The sequence below is a fragment of the Chiroxiphia lanceolata genome, chromosome 3 (assembly GCF_009829145.1).
Source record: "Chiroxiphia lanceolata isolate bChiLan1 chromosome 3, bChiLan1.pri, whole genome shotgun sequence".
NCBI lineage: Eukaryota > Metazoa > Chordata > Aves > Passeriformes > Pipridae > Chiroxiphia > Chiroxiphia lanceolata.
The window spans coordinates 112,386,544-112,408,089 of record NC_045639.1 but is presented as its reverse complement, the minus strand read 5'-3'; the positions used below and the strand labels follow the sequence as shown (position 1 = coordinate 112,408,089).

The 21,546-nt window shown below is 41.0% G+C and overlaps 1 protein-coding gene and 1 long non-coding RNA gene across 2 annotated transcripts; one reads left to right on the top strand and one right to left on the bottom strand.

Annotated features, from left to right (window-relative positions):
* The first annotated feature begins 820 nt into the window (after positions 1-820).
* LOC116785126 (cysteine-rich venom protein kaouthin-2-like) lies at positions 821-11,408 on the top strand. The gene is made up of 8 exons (XM_032684366.1): positions 821-897; positions 3,855-3,916; positions 5,266-5,385; positions 5,868-5,955; positions 7,029-7,174; positions 7,893-7,987; positions 9,616-9,704; positions 10,628-11,408. Exons 2-8 carry the CDS (start codon positions 3,857-3,859, stop codon positions 10,636-10,638), a joined length of 609 nt encoding a protein of 202 aa, XP_032540257.1. The 5' UTR covers positions 821-897; positions 3,855-3,856; the 3' UTR covers positions 10,639-11,408.
* A 2,942-nt stretch (positions 11,409-14,350) lies between these two features.
* LOC116785127 lies at positions 14,351-21,296 on the bottom strand. The gene is made up of 3 exons (XR_004356392.1): positions 21,186-21,296; positions 17,959-18,121; positions 14,351-14,609 (listed from the first exon to the last, which is right to left on the bottom strand). It is a non-coding gene; the product is annotated as an uncharacterized LOC116785127 (long non-coding RNA).
* Positions 21,297-21,546: the final 250 nt, after the last annotated feature.

The window sequence follows — 21,546 nt, the reverse complement described above, 5'->3', positions numbered from 1 at the left end:
GGCCTGTTCTGAAATATTCACAAGGGACTAGGGTAGGAGTTGTATGGCTGCAAAGAGGGAAGATCTGAATTTAAATAGAAAAATAACAATATTTGATATAAAAGCAGGCAGTGACAACTGATCTGGTTAGCAATTACTTGTGACTGAATGTGGACAGTCAATGTGCACACAAATCCCTTCTGACCTGGTAATGTTTCCACCCATGGCAATGTTTCTCACCACATGTACCCGGAAATGCCAAAACAAATATGTGTTTTAATGTTAGTGCACACAGTAATCTTTTAATCTTTATCCAATATTGGGTGAAAGTATAAACTACAGAAATATCCTTGTCTCCTTTTTTGACTTTTACACTATAGGATGGATGTAAAGAAGCCACAGCTTGAACAGGAACTTGGCCCAAGACTTTTTAAATCCCCACGGAAAAATCAACAGGCAAGATTCCATCTTGGTTAGAACAATGTCAGTCCGGAGACACCTCAGTAGCCACCTGAGGTTATTGGCATTGCTGGAGATTAGGATCAAGTGCTGCTATAACTGGACATGTCAATCATTAGCAGAGAGCTTTGTACCACATTCCCTTTGACTGCAAATTTCACATATAAGGAGTAATACACCCAAAACTCATTTCAGAGTATTCCATCTCTTCCAGTAAAAGAAGAGGAAATTAAAATGGAACAAAAGTATACAGCCTCATTTTTGGGTGAATTTGCACTGGAAAAATACATTGTTCTCTCTGGTCAGTACTTGAATTTTGTAATACCTGTGACGTTGAGTCACCTTGTCCTATCAGGAAACAGAAGAGCTATAAATCACCCTCCAGGGAAGAAGTCTGGTCACTGCCATAACTACCTGAAGAAAGACAGAGGAAATTTCTGATCTTCTTGGAAACAAAAGGTAGGATTTACATTGATTTGTTGGCTTTGAGTACTGTAATTTTTTTCATGTATTAAAATACAACCTGTTGTCAGAAGGCTTCTTGAACAACTTAGGGTAGTCTCAGAAAGAGTATTTTATTTAGCGAAAAATAAGAATTACATAGGTAACCTTATAACAAAAGCTGGGGAAAAAAGGGGAAGAAAATTGATGAACAATCAGAAATGACAGATGAAAAGACACCTGTGTGCAAGAAAGAGCATCTTGGCAGATTATATGCACATAGAGAAAGGGACAGAGAGACCGTCAAACATATTGAATGGGATATACATTGAGCTCAGTGTATTTTATTGGTATATGATACCATCATCACCTATTTTCAGAGTGACGAAATTACCACCTTGTTTAATTTACTCCTCTTGTGCAAGGTGGCTACTAAGTAAGACTTTGTGCACAATGCTGTACAAGTGGAATGCCAGAGACTATACTCCAGGTCTTCTTCAAGGATAATAAAAAAAAAATAGGGATGTTCTTTTGTAATGGATATTCAATTCAATGAATAATTTAGGATACACTTTTTTTTTTTAGAAGGAGAGATGAAAAAAACATATTCACACAAGTTTGCCAAATTGATACAAACTAGGGATGCTAAAGCACCATCTTTCAGTGGCAGATCCTGGTATACAGATGGATTTGCAGGAAAGTCAGTAAGACTTGGCACATGTCCTGATTTATGTTTGATTGAGGGGGAACAGGGGAGGGGGAGAGAGAGACTGATTTTAGGACCAATGCCTGGAAATTAATGCAGAGCAATTAAATTTACATCTCATAAACTGTAAGCATTTGGTTGAAATCAGTGGGATTGCCAAAAGTATGTTAATATCTTAGAGTGGGAAACCCACTGGGTCTTAAAAAGCATTCCAATGGCATTTTGAAACTTGTATCATGTATTAAATTACCAATTATATTTAATTGTAAGTTAATTCATAGAAAATATTACAGTGAATGAATAGTTTGCCTATGTCTCTGAGTTAGCTTTACTAAATAGAAAGCTTCAGAATTTCAGCAGAGTTATTTTTCCTTTAAAATGTGTCTTACATGCAAAAAGGATTATTTGTATTTGCATATCATCATATTTTGCACTCAAAGGACATATTTTTGCTTGTAACTTGAGTACAGCTAAAAATAACCTCCAGCTCTACTTAATTTCTAGTTAGAAATTAGGTGAAAAGAATAATTTTTTCATGATATTGGGAGTATAATCTTTTGTTGCTAAACACCTAGATCAGATACATTGCAAAGTTTTGGAATGGCTCTGGGAAATAAGTGTTCGAAAATTTAATAAGAAAAAAATTCTGTTATCCTAAAGCATTTAAAGGAGACACAGGTGATGGCACAGCTCAAAGCAAGTGACATAAAGCAGTACCAAGAACAGGAAATCAATTACTTATACTGTTAAATATCAGCATGTTTTCCCCTGGATCAACCAGATTTTTTCTCAAGTACAGGTGTTTGGAATAAGTCACTTTATCTTGAAGGCTGTGAGAGTTTAATAGAACAGATGTGACCAATCTGTCCAGTTTTTTAGCCTCTGAGCTGCAGCTGCCCATAGTCACAGTCCACTTCAAAGGGCTTTGTTGTTCAGCAGAGCTGGAGCAGTATCTCTGCCTACAGGTTGGGAACTGTGGGTCACCTCCAGTGCCAGGTAATGAAACTGGTGAGGAGCAGGGACCTTGCTGTACCGGTTGGAAAAGGGTAGTTTTTCTTTTCCACATGTTCTCCACAAATATAAATAGTGTTCTCCAGGGCACCTTGTGTTTTATATAAACTGGTTACCTCAAGGGAAAGGGGCTTTGCTGAACATGAAAAGATCAGCAAACCCAATTGACCTTCCCCCAAGAATAACTTAAAAACAAAACCAACAGCCCCTCAAAACCAAATAAGTTAAGCTAATAATATATCTCTGTGGTAACATGCCCATAAATTCCCTTGGGTGGGAGGTTGGGAAAAATACCAAAATAAGTAAATTCCACTCTCATCACCTACTTGCCTGTCCAACGTAACAGAATCAAGCTAAATGTAACTTATATGACTGATTGCAGATACCTGAACTTTGCAGTGACCTCCTGGGTCACTGGAGTGGGGTGATGTGGTGCTTTGAGCCTCCAAAGCAAGTGGAGACTTGGAGTCCAGATTCTGGTGGATGCCTCTTCAGTTAGAAGCATATATATGTAGAATATCCTGAGTTGAAAGGGACTCACAAGGGTCATCAAAGTCCAACTCCTGGACTTGCAAAGCACATCCCCAAGAATCACAAGGTTAGAGAAGGCTCTGGTTTCTGTTGACATTCTGCACTACCTGTAGTATAATCAAGAGTTGTCTTAGACAAAAACAAATAAAGCTTTCTGAAACAGGTCTTTCCCTGGTCCATTTCTGGCCCAGCCAGTTCTGCCCCAGCTCACATGCAAGGCTTCACAATGCTGCTCATTGAGTTTCAGGGTTTGAATCCCGACTCCTGGATCTGCACAAGGATCAGTGTCTAATTCCCATTTCAAACAATGCACTCCAGTCAAAACAGGCAAATAGGAGTAGGGAAATTTTCAGGCTAACCTAGACATAGAAACAAGCTAAAAGTAGCATCCTATCCCATTCCAGTTTGGCAATGGGCATAAGGCTTCTTACAGAAAGGGAAGTGCAAACACCTCTGAATTCAGGTGGAGATATTCAGCCAGGATGCCAGTAGGAAGTATGAGATATACAAAGCAATTCATTCATAGAAATTTGGAAATGAGGGGGAATTAATTTTATTATTTTACTTGTAAAATGGGAGGAGAAGAGGAGGAAACTAAGAAAAAAACACATTACATTGCTACTTGGGCAAAAGTCAGGAAATACACTGGAAAAAGATGCATTAAGTATCAGAGAAATAAATGAAAGCTATATAAAAAATAAATCAAATCCTCATTCTCCCTTTTCAGAGATGATTCTGCCAGTGGTGTTCCTGTGTTTCACAGCTGTACTGCCTCCTTCCACTGCACAGGTAGGATCCACACTTTGTACTCAGAAAATTTGGGTGAGCCCTGAGGCACTTGTGTTCTGACTGAATATGGCTTTTCCTGTACACACCAATCCCATGCATAAAGAGTCTGATTAGATATCTAGGATCTGGAAAACTTTTATCTTTGAAGTCTGATTCCATTTGAAGCAGTCAACTGGATGCACACTTGCACAATAAACCATCTAAAGATTCACTGTTACTTACGAATTGGATCAGAGAGAACTATATTTTCCAGAAGTTTCCATACACAGATCCAGGAATCAGGTTCTCCCAAAGATACAGCCCTCTTCCCATTAGTTTCCCACAGGTTTACAGACAGCACTTACCTAATTCCTTCCTCATCCTACGGGTCCTGAGCTACGTGCCTCTCCCTTTGCTCAAACATCCATCCTCTCATCATGTGTCCCTGATTTCCTTAAAACAGCTAAATTAAGATACTGAATGCACACACATAGTGGTTCCTCCCAACCCATACTTAGACTGAAGTCTGTAGTTTGCTACTTCTGCTTCAGAATCATTATGACTGAAGCCCTGATTACTTTTTTTTTTATTATTTTTCCCTCTAACTCTTCAATTTCTGCTCTCCAAGCTGTGGTCTAGACGACTAGTTGAGAATTAATGTACAGAAGAGACTGAGTTCTTCACATAGCTCTTTTTTAATTAGAGAACACATGAAAAGTTTGAGAAATGCTATCAGTTATGGCAGAATTGTAAAAACATCTATGGCATGAAAGTATAGGCATTCATTTTCTACTCAGTGGGACGAGCTGGTGAAGTACCACAAGAGGTCTGTGATGATCCTGTGATTAAACAACAGTTTCACTCAATTAAAAAAAAAAAAGATAGACATGGTATAAGATACAGAAGAGGGGAACTACATTATAACCACATTCATGTCTTCAGCTGATTTTTAGATCCTGTTTCCTCACATCCTCATGTAGGAAATTATAATAATAGTAATAAGCCTGATTTTGTTGCCTAAATTTAAGAATCTACAGGCACAAGAGGCATTCCAGAATACCTCAGTCCTCCACAGAGGGTTGGAAGATACAATACAGGAATCAATGTTGTTATTGTTAAGCTCCATGCCATGGAACCACTGTCATGCTGCTCCACATGGAAGTTCTCCTAGAGATACTTAGGAGATAAAACAGTAATCACAGAACTTCCTCCATCATCATCAAACTTCCTTCTCCTCATCCAAGGATCATCTCTTTGATCAATAGAATTGATCAATACAATTATTTTGATATTTTAATATTTCTTAGAAAGGATACAGGATTTAGTTACATTCAAATAAAACAGAAATATAACGTGTTCTTCCCTTTCAGGAGGCTGAAGGTGTCGATGCTCTGTCAACCAGCAGAGCAGATCAGCAAAAGCTGATTGTTGACAGACATAATGCCCTCAGGAGAGGAGTAAAACCAACTGCCAGCAACATGATGAAGATGGTAAGTTGTGTGCTGTAAATCTGTTTTTAATGAGTAATGGACTCTATGAGAGGCACAAGACTGTATGCAGTTTACATTATTTTGTTTAGCCACAAATTCATTCTCCAGACCTTTCCCAAGGATGGAGCATGGCCAGCACCAAGAGAAACATAAAGCTGGACAGATGAAAAAAACCTCTGAAAAATTTTGTGTTGTATGAAAAATAATGTCTCTTTCTTTTGGAGGAAAATGAAAAAGAGAAGAAGGACCCATGGCATTATTAATTTCTTTCTGATACATTCTTCATCAGTCTCCACAGTTTCTATTCCCTGGGTGCATAGTAACTTTTTGCCTACCCATCCCTTCCCCCCAAAAAGGGGGATGAAAAGGATTTTATATTTTACTTTTTCTGCTTTGAAATGTAATCTCCAAATGTTGTTCCCTTATGAGGGGCTATTCATTGGCATGTGTCTGAATGACTGGTATTTTATTCTTTCATTAAGGAATGGTGTCCTCGGGCTGCAGAGAATGCCCAAAAATGGGCCAATCAATGTACTTTAAGTCACAGTCCTCCTAATCTGAGGAGAACAGGTAAGTGAAGCACAAGTGTGACTGAATAATGTCACATATGTTGTTGACGTGACCAGTTTTGATTTTGTTTGTTGGGTTTTTTGAGATACAATTCATACAACATTTAGATTTTTTTGGGGACAAAGGGAAATTTCTCAATATAAATCTGTCCAGCAAGTGAGAAAAGTTCAATCTCATTCTCATCCCAGTTGCATCAGTTTTACATAGGAATATCCCACTTTCTACAGTAGATGATAGAGATAAAGCATATTCTCCCAAAATACCCATCAGAAAGAAGAGAATCTAAACCAAATTTAGGGCAGGAACAAGTTTGCATGTGCTGGCTCAAAATATCTGGAAAGAAAGGGGCAAGGGGTGAAGATCCAAAATTGGTTGGTGATGCTAAGCATAGTTTCTAAGACATGATAAATCCCCAGGCAACTTGCAGTCTTTGAGGTTCAGATTAACACTTCAGTCCTTGGATATTGAAGTTACAGCCATACTATGTTAACAATAGTCAGTGCCCAGTGTGGTGCTCACTGACTTCTCTCTAGGTCACATTTAAGATATGGACAGTCCTGTCCATACTTTTTGCCTAAAACCTAAATTGTCTGGTTTTTGTTAAGGTGAATCCCAGATGAGAACTAATGCAGTAAGTTTGGACCTAAATAAAAACAGTAGCTCAAGACAGTGTGGACACTTTCTTGTGTACCAGCAATTAACTTTGGATTATTGGGATTTTCCCAAGATTACTGGGCTGTGACCTGAATAATGATGGGGTTGGTAACTTCCAAATAACAAAATTAGTCATGAACCTGTGCTGCACATGTGCAGGTGTATCTGCAGTCATGCAGAAGGTCTGTCAACAACCAAACTACCAGACAGACAGGCTGGTCATGCTGCAAACTGGTCAAGTGACAACCTGTGTATTAACAAAGAATGATGTCACAGAACTGGAAAAAAACAACATCCTGCTGCTCCATCTGGGATGAGAATTTCTGTGAAAACCATCCCACCTTTTGTTGGGGTTTTTTTGGGTTTTTTTCCCTGCATGTGTATCCTTTATGCCTTTCTCAGGATCTTTCTCTTTTCAGATGTACTATGTGGTGAAAATCTCTTCATGTCAACCGCCCCAGTCTCATGGTCAGATGTTCTTCAGACTTGGTACGATGAGGAGAAAGATTTCAAATATGGAACTGGAGCAAAAACAAAAGATGCTATGATTGGCCATTACACTCAGGTAGATGCATTTATATATATATATATTTCAGGCTGAATAAATAAATATGTACATGTTAGATAAGCAACTGGTACCCTTTCATTTTTAAAGGAAATAAGTGCAATAGAGAACTAAAGGGTTATTCTGACAAAACAAGATGGAAACTTTCAAACTAACAGAATTAAAATGAAAATAATAGGCTAAGTGTCTTATGGAATAAAGAGTAAAGATAATGGTATTTCAAGACTTGAGGAGGAAGCAACTTGCTTGTTTAACATCTGAAAATTGTCCAGACACTAGAAAAACAAGGTTATTAAAGTATCAGCAACAAAATATAAATAGGTTTGTTGCAGTCTACAAAGTTCTGTTGACTCAGAGACTTTCCAGTTGGTCAACAGCTTATCATAACTACCTTTTGTTCACCTGCACAAAACACAGGATACAAAATTTCACATAATGATTCCTACATTAGCATTTTTCATTGAATGAAAATATACGTAATGGAGACATTTTAACTCAGAGATTTTATATATATGTGTGATTAATTATCATTATATCCTCAATATTCTTTGGTTGAATAGGGATAAAAGGAGGTTTTCAGCAAGGCGGGACTCATGTTTTAGTATAAAGGGCAAATAAGTGACTTCATTGCAAACATTTCTGTAATGCATATTGTATTTAAATGATTTTCAAATATGTATTTTTCATCCTTCTATGATTTTTATTCTTATACCTACAGATGGTTTGGCACAGTTCCTATAAAATTGCATGTGGTCTCGCTTCCTGTAGCAACAGCAGATTCAAATACTTTTATGTCTGCCAGTACTGCCCCATGTAAGTATTGATTCTGATTTTGGAACTTCTTATTGCATTGTCAAAATTAGTTGGGAAATGGTGACATTTGTAATAGAGCACATCACTTATAGCTGAGGAAGAGGTTTGAAGAGTGTATTAGGAATATTTGAAGAGTGTATTAGGAATATGAAAAGACAGAAAGATACTCATCAAGAGAGTTGTCGAACAAGTAAAAGCATAAAACACATAAAAGCAACATCCATTTTCAAATTAAATTGCATTTGCCTAAAAATCCTAATTTTCATAGGAGTAAATCAGAAAAAAAATTGTTTTCAACATTCGACTTGAAATCTCAGTTCAGAAAGGCAGATCAATATGTACAGTACAGTGAAGTCTATAATTAGTATCAAATAGACTTTAGTGGGAATTTTAAGGTAGGGTGATTATTTCATATGCTGCCTAAATTCATTTCCACATTCACAGTGTAATATGTTGTGGTGGGTTGACCTTGACAGACCATCAGTAGTCTAACCCTCTATGATTCTTCTCCTCAACAGGACAGGGGAATTAAAAATACAACAAAAAGTTCATGAGTCAAGATAAGGGCAGAGGAGATCACTCATCACCATCATGGAAAAAACTGACTTGGCTTTGGGAAATTAATTTATTACCAATCAAATCAGAACAGGATAAAAAGAAACAAACCCAAACCTAAAAACACCTCCCACTTACTCCTCCCTTCTTCCCAAGCTCAAATTCACTCCTGATTTTTTCCACCTCCTGCCCCTCAGCAGCACAGTGGGATGGGAATGGGGACTCTGGTCAGTTCTTCATACACTGCCTCTGCAGCTCCTTCCTCCTCATGCTCTTCCCCTTCACTAGTGGGGGATCCATCTTGTGGGAGACAGTCCCCCCATGAACTTCAGTGTGGGTCCTTCTCACAGGCTGCAGTTCTTCAGAAACTGCTCCATGGTTCCTTCCATGGGGTGAAGTCCTCCAGGAATGGACTGCTGCAGCATGGGTCCCCCACAGGGTCACAAGTCCTGCCAGGAACCTGCTCCAGCAGGGCCTTCCCACAGGATCACAGCCTCCTTCAGGCATCCTCCTGCTCCAGTGTGGGATGCTCCACGGGCTGCAGGTGGATCCCTGGTCCCCTGTGGAGCTGCAGGGGCACAGCTACCTCACCATGGGCTGCGCCACGGGCTGCAGGGGAATTTCAGCTCCAGCACCTGGAGCACCTCCTGCCCCTCTTCCTTCACTGACCTGGGTGTCTGCAGAGTTATTTCTCTCAGAGTCTCACTCCTTTCTTCTGCACAGTAGTTTTTACCCTTCCCTAAATGTGTTATCACAGAGGCTCTGCTGTCACTGGTGGGCTCAGACTTGAGCAGCAGCAGGTCCAACCTGGATCTGGCCAGCAATGGCTCTCTCTGAAACAGGGGCAGCTTCTGGTGTCTTCTCACAAAAGCCAGTCCTGCAAATTCTCTCCCCTTCGCCCTCTCTACCCACTGCCAAAACCTTTCCAGATAAACCCAGCACATATATAAAAATTGACATATAACCAAAGAGTGAGTGTAAATTAGTATACATAAACACCTTTATAACTAAATTTTCTTCTCAGATATTGTATAATGTCTTCATAGCTTATGTTGATAACATTGGTTTTTCAGGGGGAATTTACTAAGTTCCATGAAGACACCCTACAAGGAAGGAGAGCCCTGTGGGGATTGCCCTAATGCTTGTGAGGATGGATTGTGCAGTAAGTTCTAAGTATTTCAATTGTGCCCCGGGTAAAGTTGATGCTTTAAAAAAAAAAAAAAATTAATTTATACAAATTGAATATTTTCGGAATTATTTGGTTAAATACAGGGCCAAAAGCACTATTACAGAATCACGTTTTACCATGTTGGTGCTTTATCAGGGTGAGATGAACTGTGGAATGAATCCAAAAAAGCAGGAGTCTGTGATAAGGGTGGGCAAACGTTAGACAGTGGTTGGTGTACACCAACGTCCCAAATCCCTTCATTAAAGATGGCAATGTCTGAGTCTTCATGTGGAAACTCTCATGAACACTTTCCATCATAAGAACAGTCGTGGTCTGCAAGTGAGGTCAAAGATATATTTATACCAACAATAGCACAGACGTGTGAGCTCCAGATTTTCAGCAGCAATACATGTGCTTTTCCATGCCCCAGAGAGACAATTCCCATCCTTGCATCTAGGAAATGCCAGGGAAGAAGGCAGCTTCTTTACCTTTTCTTCTTCTTTCTCCTCTGAACAACAGTGTCTGATCAGATGGCAGTAGCAACACACTTGATGAGGGCAAGTAACAGACCTGAGTTTTTAGAATTCTAATAGAAAATCAAAATATATGGGCTGAGCATCACAGTGCAAGGTTCAGTCTTCTGTTATGGAATTAACCAAATTCTCACCATGGCCTGTAGCATAAAGGAAGAAAGCTTCAAAACACCTTGCTGGTCCAGTGAGAAATCTCCTTGAGGAAACTAAGAATGTTGGATGTGTTCGTTTCGATGCTGCTGTGGAGTAAATCACAACAACAAGGAAAAAATTACAGAGAAAATAATGAAAAAATTATTTTTTCAGAAAAATTATTTTGAAAAGAAACACTGCAGGTCTTCATTTCCCACTCATTATTAATTTTGTGTTTCAATTAATTTTCAGCCAAGTCTTGAAAGTTTGAAGATGTTTTTTTCCAACTCCCTTGGCAAAGTCTCCTGGAAGTACCCAGAGCTTTGTCAAGTTCATCACCCTGGTTCCTGCCAATGCAAAACTGAAATAAAGTAACAGGCTCAGCTTTTCCCTTCCTGGACATCCATCCCCTTAGTGACTTCTTTCACAAAAACTGCTCCCATCCAGCCTCTCCCACACACGCAGAAGGACCAACTTCAGTCCAGTGACTCCCATAAGAAAAAGCTGTTGGAGGATGTATATATTCTATTTGTGTAATGGTCTAGAACATAAAGATCTCAATTGAAATTTGTCATTTGATTGCTAGATATATTTAATTTTTAGGTTTTTTCATCTTTCTTTTCCAAAAAAACTGCCTAATGAGCATTGTTTAAAGTTATGTGGTTTCATATGTTTCATATCTTCTCAGCATAGATGGAGGGTGCTTGGTCATGCAACTGGTTTAACTTGATGGACATTTTAAATTAATGTACTGTTAACAGTACCAGAAAATAAACAAGATTGTTTGAAACATGTTTCTCTTATAGTATAAGATTGCACTTAGCATAAATACAGGTACCTGAACCTGCCTTCTAATGGAAAAGGACTGTCTGAGAAAAGGGCTTTATTCACATTAACAGGCAGTCAAGGGGGAAAGGCCCCTGTGTTTGGAAACTTTGTTTTTACTAGCAAGTAGAGTTGCCTTCCAAAATTATTTTTGTAGTATCTTGTTTTGCTGTATCAGTTATTAAATTACTCATTCTTCACTGACTAATTCATCGTAATTTTCATTCTTTCTTATTACCATGAAACAAAGTTCACTAAACTTCCACCAACTTTATGAGCATTAGGTCTTGAAGGGAGCCTAAATCTTTAACAGCATAAGCACAAACAGGTCATGTGAGAAACTGAAGATTTCTTTGGCAAAAACAGAAGTCAGGTGAACAACCTTCCATCAGACTCTTTCAGAAAGAAGTAACAATTAGAATAAATAACATGGAATCCCCACTCTGTGACCTTCGGGTGGCAAGATGTTCTTCTGTGCAGTCAACAGTGGGAATAAATATTATTTTAGTCTCACCTTCCAATGGTTTCACATTGCAGTCCTTTTTTAGTAAGAAAGCTGCTTGAAGATTTCAAGTCCCAGAGCCTTTGGCATGGAATAATTTCAGCACACATTTCCGACTCATTCATTTCAGTGGCATTTCTTCTAGTGTGAAAATGATTATTAAGTAAAAAGCCCAATTTCACAACTCAAAGTGCTTGATGTTTCAGCTGTTTTTTTTTCCTCATTCGTCTCCACCACTTTTCCCCTCCATGACATCCTGCCCTACCAGCTGGGGACGTGTCTACTAGTAAATTAGGAAATACCAGGGCATAGGTGTGAGTGCTGGAACATGACTGACTGCACCCTTAAATAATTAACACAGGTCCAAGTAAGAATGAGGATATTGCAACAAATATTGCAAATGTTGTTACCATTAAGGAAATAGGCAGAACCATTACCCTCATTCCTAAGAGAGTCCTTTACTATGAAGAAAGAAATGACAGAATCATAGAATCATTACAGTTGGAAAAGACCTCTAAGATCATTGAGTCCAATCATTTACCTAACACAGCCAGATCCACCAGTTAACCATATCCCTAAGCACCACAGTTACACATTTTTTTAACACTTCCAGGAGTAGTGATTCCACCACTTCCCTGAACAACCTGTTCCAGTGCTTGACAACCCTTTCTGTGAAGAAGTTTTTACTAATGTACAATTTAAACCTGCCCTGGTACAACTTGAGGACATTTCTTCTTGTTACCTGGGAGAAGAACTTGACCCCTACCTGGCTACAACCTCCTTTCAGGGAGTTGTAGAGAGCAATAAGGTTGTCCTTTTCTCCAGGTTGAGCCCTCCCAGCTCCCTCAGCTGCTTCTCATCAGATTTGTGTTCCAGACCCTTCCCCAGCTTCACTGCCCTTCTCTGGACTCACTCCAACCCCTCAATGTCTTTCTTGCAGTGATTTCTATTCCCTTCCACTGTAACTCATACTATAAGAACTGATTTTTCAGTCACTCGTAAGAGCAAAGAAGTAGTGTAATGAGGTAAAAATCAATCCTCATACATCTCACCCCTGAGGACCCAGGGAATAAAGGTCAATAAGCCTAATTTAGTTCTCCAGGGAGATAATGGAGCAAATTTTTTACCTGTCATTTTGTAATCAGTGGAGCATAAAATATCAGCATGGATCCTTCACAAACTGATCTTGCCAAAACAAACTCTCTTCAGTGAGTCACTCAGATGAGTGGATGCTGTTTTGGCTCTGGTAGCATGTTTGACAAAGCCACAAAAGTAATTTCCAAACTAGGGAAATATGGCTCAAATGAAAGTAATAAGACCTAGCACATACATGCTGTTGAACACACACATCCGTGATCCTCCTGTGCAGAGGGTGGAGACGGAGACCTCTGGCACTGCAGGGAATAGCTGCACAGATGGACAGTACCCACAGCCAGAGCTAATTGCACAGCTCCCATGTGATGTCCATAACCTTCTTCTGGGGGCTGACCTGGTGGAAAGCAGCTCTGCAGAGAAGGACCTGGGGGTCCTGGTGGATAATAAGCTTCTCTGTGAGCCAGCAGTGTGCCCTGGGGGGCCAAGAAAGCCAACGGTATCCTGGGGTGCATTAGGAAGAGCACTGTCAGTAGGTCTAGGAAGGTGATCCTGCCCTCTGCTCAGCCCTGGTGAGGCACATCTGCAGTGCCGTGGCCAGTTCTGGGCTCTTCAGGACAAGAGAGACATGGAGCTCCTGGAGCAGGTCCAGTGGAGGGTGACAAAGATGAGGAAGGGACTGGAGCATCTCTGATGAGGAAAGGCTGAGGGAGCTGGGGCTGTTCAGCCTCAAGAGGAGGCTGAGAGGGGACCTCATCCATGTCTGTCAGGGTCTGCAGGGAGGGGGCAGAGAATGGACCAGGCTCTGCTCGGGGGTGCTCAGCAATGGGACAAAATGCTACGGGCAGGAACTGATGCCCAGGAAATTCCACCTGAACAGGAGGAAGAACTTCTTTGCTGTGCAGGGACTGAGCACTAGAACAGACTGTCCAGAGAGGTTGTGGAGTTTTCCTCACTGGAGATATTCCAGAACTATCTGGACACAATCCTGTGCCATGTGTCTATGACCACTGCTTTATGTGTGGTCCGGCTACTGATGTTTCTAGGGCGTGAGGACAGTTCAGTGACTGACTGTGGTATCAGAGGGTCATGTTGCAATAAGACAGTGCTGGTAAAAGACTTAAAAACCATTGTAATATATTCTTCATAATTGCAAGGCAGCATGCCTTGTCCCTAATAGGTCCCTATGGTCACTGGGATCCCCACATCAGACCATACACTCCTCCTCTCGCATCCTGTTCCTGCTTCATTTCACCTTTCGAGGTGAAACCCTTGATACCCTAAGAACAGGACCTTGAGCAACTGGATGTGCTTGACTTGCCTGTACCCTGTACCTGCCCTAAGATGTTGGAATTAAATTTCCACATTCTCTCAGAGACAGAGCCATTCCTGAGGTATGAGGAATGGCTAAACAAGAATATGTTTCTAGTTTAAATATGCCTTAAGATCTTCAGCTGCAACACTCGAACAAAATAGAAAACAGGTCAAACGATGCACTCGTTAGTTGAAACCCCTTTACAGTGTTACTGCTAAGAATTTAGTGCCAGGGGAATACATTGCAGAGTCTGTTATGTATTTATCTCTCAGCTTACAGAGGATGGTGTCAAAGAAAATGATAAGTAAAAGACAAGCTCATTCCAGACTGACAAGACCATGTTGTCTAGGTGGCTTGAACAGCAACACAGCAATGTGTTAACCAGCATCGTTAGCAGAATCAGGAGCAGGAATTGCATGCCTGATGGCACTTGTGAGGAGCAGCCACCATCTAATGAGTGCCACGGGTCCATGGTTAGTGCCGTGTACTGCCAGCTACATCTGTGAAACAAGGTGAAGATAAAAGATAAGGAATAATAAAGCAGGATGTCATTAATCAGCTCCTACAGAAGTAGCGTATCTGTAGATAGCATTTAATAATACATTGCCCCAAGCAGCTCAGTGTCTGAGCCTGATCTCATCTTCTGCACTAAGCATCTCCCCTGAGCCCCAACTGTCTTTGTTCACTTTGTGAACTGCAGCATCCAACCCACTCTGCCGTCAGTGGGTGGCAGCAGGAGGCCCATCCTGCCAGGAGGAGATACACAATACACATGTTAGCTTCTGCTGCATTTAAGGAGATAACACCAAATAACAAGGCCATTTAGGCTGACCCCTTGCCTAATGAGCCATAGTTGCCAGCCAGTCCACACATTACCAGTTAATATAAAACAAGATTATACAGGTTGAACATTGGTTGGCCAAGAGGGACCACACAGCTCCTGAGTAAACCAAAACAAAGTTTACCCATTAAAACATCAGGAAAATTAGTATAGGAGGTAGGATCCATAGAATCATAGAATCATGGAATGGTTTGGGTTGAAAGGGATGTTAAAGATCACCTAGTTCCAACCCTCTGCCATGGATAAGGATACCTTCCACTAGAACAGGTCACTCAAAGACCCTTCCAACTTGGCCTTGAACACTTCTAGGGATAGGGTAGCCACAGCTTCTCTGGGCAACCTGTGCTAGTACCTCACCACCCTCACAGGGAAGAATTTCTTCCCAATTTCTAACGTAAATCTACCCTCCTTCAGCTTAAAGCCATTTCCCCTTGTCCTATCTGTCCATGCCCATCTTGAATTACTCTAGCCATCTACACACAGTTTAGTCCTACTGACAGCCTTTAAAGAGGATAAGGGAGAGAAATTGGCAAATTTGTAGAACAATTCATAGGAAACTCATTTATTCTCAAACAGAGGCATTATGTCATAGTCTGGGTTGGCAAACATCTACACACAGGGCTGGTACTGCACTGTAGGATCTACAGAAAAATGAGGGGATAATTTCAGACTCCTAAAAGCAATTTCTATGGGTCTTCATCTTTGTAGTCAGTGAAACTGTTTGCCACTATATTGACTTTGACTGGACTAGAATTAATTTTCTTCATGGTAACTTTTAATGTTTTGGATTTGTGACCAAATCAGTGTTGATTACACAGTGGTGTTTTAGCCACTGCTGAGCAGGGCTTACACAGAGCCAAGGTTTTCTCTGCCTCTCACGCTGCCCCACAAGTGAGGGACCTGTGGGTGCAGAAGAAACCGAAAGGGGACGCAGATGGAAGAGCTGATCCCAACTGACCAAAGGGATATTCTGTAACATATAACATCATGCTCAGCTACAAAAGCTGTGGGAAAGAAGGAGGAGGGGAGGGACTTCTGGAGTAATGGTATTTGTCTTTCCAAGTCACCATTACATGGGATGGATCCCTGCTTTCCTCGGGATGGCTGAACACCTGCCTGCCCACGGGAAATAGTGAATGAACTCCATATTTTGCTTTGTACATGTGTGCAGCTTTTGTTTCACCTGTTAAAGTGTCTTTACCTCAACCCAAGAGCTTTTGCACTTTTGCCCTTCTGTTTCTCTCCCCCATCCACAGCTCTGCAGCTGTGGGGCTCAGCTCCCTCTTAGGGCTAAACCACAGCAGCCATAAAAGCTTTGTCATCTGTCAGTGTCTCTGTCTATTTTAGGGAGGCTGAAACTAGATGATCTTTAAATGTCCCTTCCAACCATTCTATGACTCTGTGACAAAGGAGTCAATAGTCAGGTGGGGGTCGGTCTCTTCTCCCAGGCAACCAGCAGTAGGACAAGAGGGCACGGTCTTAATCTGTTCCAGGGGAGATTTATATTGGACATTAGAAAGGAATTCTTTACAGGGAGAGTGATCAGACATTGGAATGGGCTGCCCCAGGAGGTGGTGGATTCACCATCCCTGGAGGTGTTTAAGAAAACATTGGATGTGGCACTTTGTGCCACAGTCTGGTTGACATGGTGGTGTTGAGTCATAGGTTGGACTTGATAATCTCAGAGGTCTTTTCCAACCTAGTTGATCCTATTATTATGTGATTCTGTGAGATGTATTTTTCTTCATGAAAAGCAAATTTTTTCCATGCTGCTGCTTCTAGCAGGTGTGTCACATTAAGGACACCATGTGGGTGAGTGAGTGCATGAGCTCAGTTCTGGGGAAGCAGCAGGCAGGTTTGAAAGACAAAATAGCAGTTGTGCAGCATACCTGAATATTCCATATATATGGAATACATGTGGTGTGTGTAGTGTTGTCCCTCCTCATGAGATGTGTTGTGTGTTGTGACTGTGCAACTGGGAAGCATGCCAGCAAATGCACACTAAAAATAGCCCTGGGATCTAGGGCAGGAGTGGGTGATGTGTGTACACATCACTGTGTGTTCACACATAATGGGAATGATGTAGTTATGAGCAGCTAAGCAGCTGAAGAAGTGAAGAGGTATAATTTTGCATTGATTCTCACAGAGGAAACAGCACAATTTGATCATTCCTAGAGACCATACAGAGACACCATCAAGCAGGCTCCAAAGGTAACACACTGATGAGAAGATGAATCCATTGGGAGTAGGTTTTCCTCCTGATGACCTTGCAGTTTTGTTTCACATAAACATGAACTCACTCACATGGGTCTACCTCACATGTGCCCATTGTAGACTAAAACACATTCCCCATGTATTTTACTCGATACATACACACTGTTGTCCATCACTAATTGATTTCTACAGTAGGAAGAGTAAATGCTGTCTCCATGGCATGACCTGAATCTCTTCTTAGCTTTAGGCCTTTATTTTCTAGCTTTTCCTCTGAAATGTTTCCAACCATTCTTTTTTCCATGTCCGTTTGTACTGACACATTACAGAGAGACAGAACATAGGCTTGAGCACTGACATGGTTTTCTGTACCTTTATAATCTTAGTCCTTGACATTAGTTTGGCTTAGACCAACCATCATGACCTTCCAAAAAAGCCTTGCCATGGTTGAAAGGTTAATAATGCCAAAGGCCCTTCATTATCAGCAGCTTGGAAGACATGGTTCAAGAGGTAGAGTGTCCAGACCCAAACCAGCTGGCCTTGATACCCAAAAGTTATCCTAGACACGTAGTACTATAGACATAGCATTCATGTTCTTGCAGCTCTCCCTTACTTCTGTTCTCAAAACAATTATCTTCCTCAACCTAACCCTGAAAGAGATATAGAATAGTGAATGGTTTGACCTATGTGATACTTTTTTTTAAAATTCTTGGTGATGTCCAAGCAGTCATTTACTTTATCTGCTTGTCCAGCCTGTCTCAGGCACCTGCTGTAAGAAGAGGAGGTGAAATGCAGACCTGAAGTGCCTCCATTATGTCCAAAGGCAGCAGAAGGAGAATGTCTCTGAAGTAGAACCCTGGTTTCTAGAGCTGGCTGAGACGAATCCCACTCCAGCAGTCCAGATCATGCTCTTGCAGGGACAAGTCTTCCTCATCATCTGCAAATCCGAGTGAGCTGTATCTATAGTGAGGTTAATTTTAATGACAACAGGCTTGGCTGGGGTGGAGCTGGGAGGTGAGGGATGTGCAGAGCAAAAGGGTGGTGGTTGAAAAGCCAGAAATTGAACAGTGGAGATTCTGGCAGGTGGTTAAACACTGAGAGATTTTCTGCACTTGGTCAAGAGAAGAAGTTTAAGAAGCACATTAAGACAAGTAGTTGTAAAACACTCCAGAGAAGTGAAGTGACTAATCCCAACAGATGAACTAGTTATTTTCCCCTTTTCAAATCCTGAAAGCACAGAGATCATCTACAACATCACACGTTCATAGGAGACCCCAAATTCTTGATCTCCCTTAAATTATATTACAGATGATGAGTTTGGTCAAATCAGATAGTGACTGAGGCAAGAGGGAGAGGTGTCACCACAGAACCATGCAGCCAAACAAATCATCTCTGTAGAATCATAGAATGGCTTGGGTTGGAAGGGACTTTGAAGACCTTATTACAAAGAGCATTTGTAACTAAAAGCTGCCTGGCTTTTCTCTGTTATTTTCTCTGATTCTGGCTAGACCAGCAGGTCACCGCTGTGTGACATCTGTAGGGCCAGTGAAGAGCAGTGATTCTGTAAGCATCTCTTGCAGAGCTATAACCAGCTGGGAAAAAAATCTGTGACAGAAAAAAATGTGCCAAAGGTGTCCACAGGAAAAATACAACTGAGAAGAAAGGACTGAAAAAAGGGCACATGGTCACCCCTGTGTTAGCTAAGCCTGGCTCTCCCTTGTGTTGTCTCACCTGAATGCAGGTTAACAGGGATGTTTCATTGGAGCAGAGTTGAGTGTGACAGTCTGGTTTCAGGCTGTTCCTTCTCACTGACTTTAGAAGAAGGGTAAGGTATTCACCTGTTCAGTTTACAACTTGCTGTGAGAATCTGTCACTTTTGACATGGTGCCAGAACATGTAAATTGTTTGGTTTGCCATAATTCCAATCTCTGCTGACTCTGTTCATATATATTTTGATCAAATTACCAGAAGATCTCATATCCTCTAAGCTGCCTTTGCAAAATCTTCCAGTAACTAAAGAATTAATCTAACTTTAATAAATTCCTAGGAAGCAATTCAGCCTTGACAGAGTCTTAAGAAATGTGATTTAATTTTGTGTGCCTAATAAAACAAACTTCTAATTTTCTAAAGCATTTTTCATCGAAAAGTCTTGGCTTTTTTTTTTCCCGAAAAAAACTATGTTTTCTCTTCTGTCATTAATATACAAACTGCCTGGATTTTCTTCCTCCAAGTGTTTACCTTAACTACTGAAATATCATTCTAAAACCAAATAAAAGCTAAAATAGGGTCAAAAAAGCCCTATAATATATAGTAAGGATTTATATACATATATATATTATATACATATAATACATGCCCCTGACAGGGACAAAGTCCAGCTAAACTGACAGATACTTCAGTTTCCACAGATTTGACTGCAGATAGTTGTTTTTTTATTGTATATTGATATAAATTATTGAGTATCAAAACTACACAATCAACCCAAGCTGCATCAACTGTGGAAGTGGTTGAACTTTTATAGCAATGTGTATTTTCATGAACAAAGGTAAAATCACAGGACAGTGCAAGGGATACTGTATTTCCTAGAAAATGCTGAAATCTGGTACCAACACTGGTGAGACAGGAGGCCTTTTTCCTCCTCAGGAGGAAGACCCATATCCCTTGAATCCTGCATTAGTCTGGATCATATCCTGACCACATCAGACACTGTGCATATGAACTGATTATTTATTTCACATGCATCAGCCTGCCACACATGCAATACTGAAGCCTTGCTGTGCCCCATCAGCTGTCATAGGAGGCTGCCCACTGATGCCCAGTGCTGGCAGATGTGTGACCAGGTGATTCTGCTCCTGCATTTTTCCCCTTGCCATGTCGCAGCTGGAATTGCAACACACTCACCAAGCTACTAAAAACTGCTCAGTCTTGTTCAGAAATTTGCCTTCATTGAAAATATAGGAGTGCCCTCTGGTGGAAAACTGAACAGTTTCAGTGTCACTAAAAATTTCCATTTTTCCTCAAATGCAAATAAGAATTTGTTGCTGGTAAATCAGAAGGTCAAGTCAATTCTTAGTTACATCATTGGATATGTCAAGGCTGGGTTGGTCCTGAGTTTTGTGAATCTACAAGGAAGCCTTGAGGTTCCAGATTGTTAACCCAGGGACAATGGTTAGATGAAAATGTCATAGAATCATAGAATGTTAAGGGTTGGAAGGGACTTTAAACATTATCTATTCCCAAACCCCCTTCCATGGGCAGGGACACCTTCCACTGGTTGCCCAAGGCCTTATCCAACCCTGGTCTTGAGCACTGCCAGGGTTGAGACATCCACAACCTCCCTGGACAACCTGTTCCATTGTTTCACCACCCTCACAGTAAAGAATTTCTTCCTAATATCTAACCTAAATTTCCCCTCTTTCAATTTGCACCCATAAAAAGCATCTTCCATAAGGAAACAACACTAGGCAGGGTACTTCACATTAAAGTGAAAATTTCCAGGGACTCCTAGAGAAAATCTCATCAACACAAGGACAACTAAAGCAGCACAAGCCAAGACTGTAATTTCAGTTGCTCTGACATGAAAGTGTCTGATAGTGATACAGCTGTCCCTGCTGGGAGTGGGTCTGTGTTCATATAATAAATCTGTGTCAGTATAAAGCCCTTCTGTCTGTATGTCAGTTTATGTAGGTTTGAAACTTCAATCAGATACCACCACCTGAGCAAATCTATCAAAATCATATAAAAATGTGGAAAATAGAGCTTGCAAAGAGATAAGAAAGCCTCTGTCATGACACCCATGCAGTTGTATCCCCAGATTGTCTCTCCAGCAAAATGCTGTGTGTGCAGGGTGTGTCCTTAGCCATCCTGCCCTGCCCAGGAAGGGGATAGATGTATGGTCTCCATCAGAAAGCAAAGGGACACCACTCTCACAGGACAGTTGCTGTCTGGAACTGCTTATTAGTGAGAATATTCAGCAGTGCATTGGGTTACATTCACTTTCTCCTTGTTCAAAGGCTGAGCCTACATTTTAACTCATGTGCTTGGTCATTCCTGGAGGCTGGAGGTGCAAAACCTCCACATAGATTGGAAGTGGTCCCCTAAGGCATCCTGGGAAAACCCCTGCACAGAACTGCAGCATATAGAATCATAAAATCATAGAGTCATAGAATCCTAGAATGTAGTAGTAGTAGGAATCCTAGAATGACTGGGGCAGTAAAGGACCTTAAAGATCCTCTATTTCCAACCCTATTCCAACCCATGGGCAGGGACAACTTCCACTAGACCAGATTGCTCCAAACTCCATCCAATCTGGCCTTGAACACTTCCAGGGATGGGCAACCACAGCTTCACTGGGCAACCTCTGTCACCACCCTCACACCAAAGAA